We start from the raw sequence: 6,620 nt of genomic DNA on the forward strand, positions 1-6,620 counted from the left end.
ATAAGGATCTGGGTGCGGTCCGGAGGTGCTCGGAGAGCCCAAGAGAGAAGGGAGGAGGGTCGGGGTTGCCGAGGACCGTGGGGAACTGGCCCCTCTTCCCGTGTTCCTCCTCCACATCCCAGACCCTACTCTGGAGCCAGGGAAAGCAGGGGGAGGAGGGTGGCGGGGGAGCTGGCTCCAGCCCCAGGATACACCGAGGAAATTAGTTTGTCTCTGAGCTTGTCAGCGTGTGAACCTCCCCCTGGGGTTGCCTATCCCAGGCCTCGCCTCTTGCTTCTCCCTCTCTCTCCCAGCTGAGCCGGCTCCTTTGCCCTCTCCCTGGGCCCCAGGCCTCTCCCCTGAGGGTTGGCAAGATTCTGTCCTCGTCCCTAGACTGTATTCACACCCTTCCTCCTGCCCAGCTCTTGAGATGGCCCATTTCTGCCTCCGGCAGCCCTGCGCCTCTGAGCCCTTCTCTGGGGGCCTCAGCGAGGACCATGTCCCCTGCCCTCCAGCGAGTGGCCCAGGCTTGTCAGGGGCAGGCGTAGCTTGGGTGCCCCCCGGCCCTCTGCCTTCCCACCCGCTCTCCTTTCTGCCTTCCCGTCCAGGAAACCTCTGCTTGACTCTGCTACCCGCTCCAGCTCCTGACCCTTTTTCTTCCCCGGGCTTTCCCTGCCAAATTCCCTGAAGGAGTGGTCTACACCCTCTGCCTCCACTTCCTCTCCACCCACTCACTCCTTAACCCCTGCAATCTGGCTTCCAGGCCACTGGAACGGTTCTCTCCAAGGTCGTCAGGCACCTGGTTCTTGCCAAGCCCAGCGGTGTTCCTGAGCCTCACTGTCCTCACTCTCTGTTTTGCAGCCCTGCTGCTGAGCCCTGCTGCCTTCTCGAGCTCCTCTTCTTGGCCCTGCACTCTCCTGGTCCACCTTCACCTCTGTGGCCTGGCCTCCTGGGTCCTCAGGGCTCCTCTTCCGCTCTGCCCTGCCCCCCACGGGGCGCTGTCCCAAGGCTTGTGCTCTCAGCCAGTCAGCACGTCCTTCCTGAGTTTCTCCTGCGTGTTTTTCTCTTTCTGCACTTCTCCATAGGGGAGCTCATCGCCCTCGTTGCTTCAACTGTCACCTCCATGCCAATGACATCCCTGGAGAAACTTAGGGGAGGCCTAGCATGGAGATGGGGCCAGTGTCAGGGGACGCAGGAAATAGAAGCTTTGGGGGCGAGCATCTCCCAGCAGGCCAGCCGGCTCCTCCGCCCCCCTCCTTCCCCATCGTCCTCTCCTTTTCACAGCTGAACTACCTGGGCCCCCCTTTCAACGAGCCTGACTTCAACCCCCCTCGGCTGGGGGTGGAGACTCTGCCCAAGGCCACTGTCAACCTGGAGGTGTGGCGAAGCCTTAACGACAAACTGCGGCTGACCCAGAACTACGAGGCCTACAGCCACCTCCTGTGCTACCTGCGGGGCCTCAACCGCCAGGCCGCCACGGCCGAGCTGCGCCGCAGCCTGGCCCACTTCTGCACCAGCCTCCAGGGCCTACTGGGCAGCATCGCGGGCGTCATGGCAGCTCTGGGCTACCCGCTGCCCCAGCCTCTGCCCGGGACTGAGCCCACCTGGGCCCCTGGCCCTGCCCACAGTGACTTCCTCCAGAAGATGGACGACTTCTGGCTGTTGAAGGAGCTGCAGACCTGGCTGTGGCGCTCAGCCAAGGACTTCAACCGACTCAAGAAGAAGATGCAGCCTCCGGCCACCGCAGTCACCCTACACCTGGAGGCCCGTGGCTTCTGATCTCCGACCACTCTCTCCTTCCCTTCCTCCTTCCAGTCCTGCTCCCACTCTAGGAGGGAGAAACGCGTACACCAACACTCGTTGAGCCAGGAGACTGAAGCCGTGAGCCTCCAGCCTCCCTGGACTTGGAGGATGGTGTGATGCAATGAGGCCCATCCCCTCCTGGCCTCCCTAAGTCCTACGGGTCTGAGGAAGAGGTGCAATAGGCCCCATCCCATTTCCACAGGACGTCATGCTCAAGGGCACCCAGAGTGGCTGCAGTTAGCGTGAGGCTCTTGCAGCTTCCTGCTTCCTGCCCACCACTTGCCAGTGCCCACTCAGCCCCTCAAGTGGCACTTCCAGGAAGCGTGCCTGTAGGGCAGGGAGAGGGGGGGCACCATCACATGTGCCTTTCTGGGGTGAAACCCTTTGGCTGCCCTGCTCTCCTTAGATGGGTGTTGCTCCCCCACCCCTCAAACAACTCAATACATCCAGTTCAGGAAACACACGGTGGCCAAGTCCAGACGGAAGAGATGGGATGAAAAATGGAAGAGGTGGGGTCTGCAATGGAGATGATACTGAAAGCAGAGGGGCAGGGACAGACTGGACCCAGGGGCCACCAAGGTGATCCGTGGCACAGGGTGTCATCCAGAAGGACATGGCCTTGGATTTCCTTGCCAGCTCCAGGGTGCCTCCCCTCTGCCCCCTTTCCCAGGGTATCTGTGGGTTGCCCAGGCTGGGGAGGGCAACCATAGCCACAGCCACAGAATTTCCTGAAAGTTTACATTGTGGTAGCATTTCGGGGTATGGGGGCAGCTCCCCTAGGCCCTGCCCCCCAGCCCCACCCAACTCATGACTCTTTTAAGTTTGTTGTATTAATATTTATTTATTTGGAGATGTTATTTATTAGATGATATTTATTGCAGAATTTCTATTCTTGTATTAACAAATAAAATGCTTGCCCCAGAATGTCATCTCTTTGCTTGACCTCGCCCCACCCCTGGCTCTCATCCGTGTTCTCCTGGCCTTTCCTCTGCCCACCCCCAGCCCTAGGCTCCCACACCTGCTAGTGAAGGGCCAGAAGCCCAAGAGTTAGCCCAGGAGAGGCCGAGCCGGGGAAGAGGCTCTCTCCCACGTGTCCACTGGGGAGACGCTCCTGCCCCTCACCCACCCTCTTATTGTTCAGTCCCTCAGTCATGTCTGACTCTGTGACCCCGTGGACTGCAGCACACCAGGCTTCTCTGTCCTTCACTATCTCCCTGAGTTTGCTCAAGACTCATGCCCATTGAGTCAGTGGACTCAACCATCTCATCTTCTTTCACCCCCTTCTCCTTTTGCTTGCAGTCTTTCCCAGCATCAGGGTCTTTTCCAGTGAGTTGGTCCTTCGAATCAGGTGGCCAAAGTACTGGAGCTTCAGCATCTGTCCTTCCAATGAGTCTTCAGGGTTGATTTCCTTTAGGATTGACTGGTTTGATCTCCTTGCTGTCCAAGAAGTCCTCCCAAATATCTTCCCCTCTGTCGCTTCCTTTCCTCCTCCCAGCCTTTGCTAATCCACCTTACTCCTCTGGCTCACTTTAGTGGTCCTGTAGGTCTGTCCCTGTGCAAAGCTGCCTGTCTGCCCTCTGACTCTCTCTCCAAGCCCCTCAGCTTCCCCAGGACCCCCACCTGGGGCTACCTGTCTGAGCCCCCAGCAGTAACCCTCACCATCTAGACACTTTCCATCTCCCATGGAGCGTGACAGACTGAGGCCAAGTCACAAGCTTCAGCTGTGATTCTACACTTTGCTCTTCCACATAAAATTAATAGAGGAGAGAGAAGAACTCACACTGCAATGCAAGCAAATAAGACAGACGCTGTTCAAGGATGATGTTGTTTAGTCGCTCAGTCACGTCTGGTTCTTTGCAACCCCATGGAGTGTAACCCGCCATGCTCCTCTCTCCATGGATTTTTCAGGCAAGAATACTAGAGAGGGTTGCCACTACCTTCTCCAGGGATCTTCCTGACTCAAGGATCGAAGCCTCGTTACCTGCTTGGCAGCCAGATTCTTTACCCCTGAGCCACCTGGGAAGCCCAATCAAGGATGACCTAAGCTCAAATTCCAGGTCCATAACCTACCAGCTGGGTGACCTTGGACAAATGATTTAAAGCTCTCTACTGTCCAGTTTCCCCATCTGTAAAATGGGTAAAATTAACACCCTTATAAGAATGTTGGAAGGGATAAGAGACACAATGACAGTAAGATGCTTGGCTGAAGTGCCAAGGATCCATAATCACAGATGACTGATGTCAGCATATCAGGATGCTCTGGTGAAGAGCTGCTGGGTGGATCCATGTGCTAATTGTTCCCAGGTAACATGGGGATATTTTACCAGGGCCTCTTGCAGACAGTGCCCTAAGTGAAGGGAGTAACAAATGAGGGTGATGTCAACCAGTTGACAGATATTTTAAAGACCTAATTACCTGCCCATCACTGTGCTAACTGGTGTAGGAGAGCCAAAAGAAGGCCAGGACCTGACTTGGCTGCTGCCCTTACAGAGCCCAAAGTCTCTCTGGGAAGAAACCGGGCTCGCCTGAGCCGATAAGAAACAAAAGCACAAAATCCTGCTCTTGCAGACAGACCCTGGGAGGTGGTGACAAGTACAGAGTCACTGGAAGCGGGAGATCTGGGAGTATAGGTGCGGGAGCCACGAACCTGCTTGTGGGTGGCGTGAGCCGGGCTCTGTCAAAGGTCCCTGAGTCACCTGACCCAAGGGGGAGAACACACCCACCCTGAGGGGTCCAGGCGTGCCCAGGGACACCTGCAGGTCCCACCACCCGCCAGCCTAAGGAAATAGAAAGAAAAGGGCATCTGGGCTGTCTCCATGCAGTGGTTGTTCTGTGAGGCACCAGGCAAGGGGCTAAACAGGATGCAGGCTGAAGGAAGGTGCTTCCCGCCTACTGTGTGCTTCCTGGGGGCAGATTCTGAGTCTTCCCCATTTCCCTCTCCAGCATGCAGCTCAGGCTCAAGCTCAAGCCCAAAGAAGGTGTTCAATTAGCGTGTGGAACTAAACAATCCAGGAAAAGGGACCAGCCCCCGCCCCATCCCCACCCCCTGCCAAATGCTAGAATCCAAGGCAGAATTTGATTAAGTGCAGAAAGACGCAGGGGAAATACTATTTGAAGGAAGGAGTGATGGCATCCAGGCAGGCAAGGGCCCTGCTGGTCTGAGAGCTCCACTGGGGAGGAAGTGGCGTCTGCAGTCCCCGCTGTATTCCCAGCACCCAGGACACAGTGGGTGCTCCTGAGGGGGATCTGACACCGTTCCTGGAGGGTGGGCAGGACCAGGGCTGGTTGTGTCCACCTCCTTTTTAACCAGGTAGCATCCTGAGGGCAGGCTCCACCATGTATTCATTGTTGCATCCTTGAAGCATTTCCCCACAATGATAAAGTACTCGATGATCTGATTTGAAGAGCGATGATCTGATTTGAAGAGCATAGAGACAACAGTATGTGAAAAGCCAAGGGAAGAGCATTTCAAAGAGGCAGCCCCAGGAGACTGGAGAGGAGATGGGGGGAGAAACTGCATTGGCTTTGGTCACCAGGGAGTCCTAGGCCACCTTTGCAAGAGCAGTTGAGAGACACTGAATTGTGAGATTAAAGAAGGAGGTGGTAAGAAGGAAGGTGGAAGAATAAACCTATTCCTTCCAGAGTTTAGTGGCAAAGGGAATCTCTAGAGTGAGCAGCAGAATCACGGGAGGTGTTTTGCTTGGGTGGTTTGCTGTGGGCGTTTTTACCTGCAGGAGGTCAGGACACGTTGTTGCTGTGTGAGGGGTGGTGGGGGAGAAGGACTGAGAAGTTTGGGGGATGGAATCAGGGACAGGCAGAGGAGAATCAAAAGGGCTGCTGGGGCACCAGTGAGGTCAGCAAACACCTCTCTGCTGTGGACTCATCAGCAGGATTGTGACATTCTCTGACATTTCCTAGAGAGCCAGAGGTGGCCAGAGGGGGTGGACAGAGTGAAGAGAGGCTATTTCCCAAGGTTGAGAACTGGCAAGGCAGGGATGGCAGAGAATCAAGGGGTGAGAGGCTCCAGAGGGCTACAGAGTGCATGTTGAGTGGCTGTGAGCTATTGAGTTGTGTGCAGGGGTGCTGGGTGGGAGCAGAGGGAAATGGTTGGCGGGCGGTGGGGAGGGGGGAGCAGGCAGTGGACACAGAGGAGAACCTAGCCGGAAAGGGCATTTTCCCCCAAATAGTTCCTTACTATGACATCAGTGCTGAGTCTTTCTTTGGGGTTTGGCCCTGTGGACCATGGGGCAGGCAGCTCCTGACAAACCACAGCTCATCAGGATTTTCTGTGAATGGGTTTATCATGGGTTCTCCATCCACAGATGCTTCAGGAGAAGTGATGAGTTTTCACTGGTTATCTTCATTAGTTAGTGTCACTGGTTATCTCATGTTCCACCTCTTAAGTATGATATTATAGCCAGAGGGGGGAACAGTGGAAACAGTGACAGACTTTATTTTTGGGGGGCTCCAAAATCACTGCAGATGGTGACTGCAGCCATCAAATTAAAAGACACTTGCTCCTTGGAAGAAAAGTTATGACCAACCTAGACAGCACATTAAAAAGCGGAGATATTACTTTGCCAACAAAGGTCCATCTAGTCAAAGCTATGGTTTTTCCAGTAATCATGTATGGATGTGAGAGTTGGACTATAAAGAAAGCTGAGCGCAGAAGAATCGATGGCTTTTGAACTGTGGTGTTGGAGAAGACTCTTGAGGGTCCCTTGGACTGCAAGGAGATCCAATCAGTCCATCCTAAAGGAAATCAGTCCTGAATATTCATTGGAAAGACTGATGCTGAAGCTGAAACTCCAATATTTTGGCCACTTGATGTGAAGAAC

General features: G+C 55.0%; 1 protein-coding gene across 2 annotated transcripts in view; it reads left to right on the forward strand.

Annotated features, from left to right (window-relative positions):
• Positions 1-2,706, forward strand: part of CLCF1 (cardiotrophin-like cytokine factor 1) — an 8,500-nt gene extending 5,794 nt beyond the window's left edge. The window contains exon 3 of one of the 2 annotated variants that reach the window (XM_010837709.1): positions 1,264-2,706. In XM_010837709.1, the coding sequence (XP_010836011.1) occupies positions 1,264-1,758 (495 nt within the window). In that variant the 3' untranslated portion in view covers positions 1,759-2,706. Of the gene's footprint in view, positions 1-840 lie in introns of both variants that reach the window. The other variant, XM_010837710.1, reaches the window with a different exon arrangement.
• The last annotated feature ends 3,914 nt before the right edge of the window (positions 2,707-6,620 follow it).

The sequence above is a fragment of the Bison bison genome, unplaced genomic scaffold, assembly GCF_000754665.1.
Source record: "Bison bison bison isolate TAMUID 2011002044 unplaced genomic scaffold, Bison_UMD1.0 scf7180017864080, whole genome shotgun sequence".
Taxonomy (NCBI): Eukaryota; Metazoa; Chordata; class Mammalia; order Artiodactyla; family Bovidae; genus Bison; species Bison bison.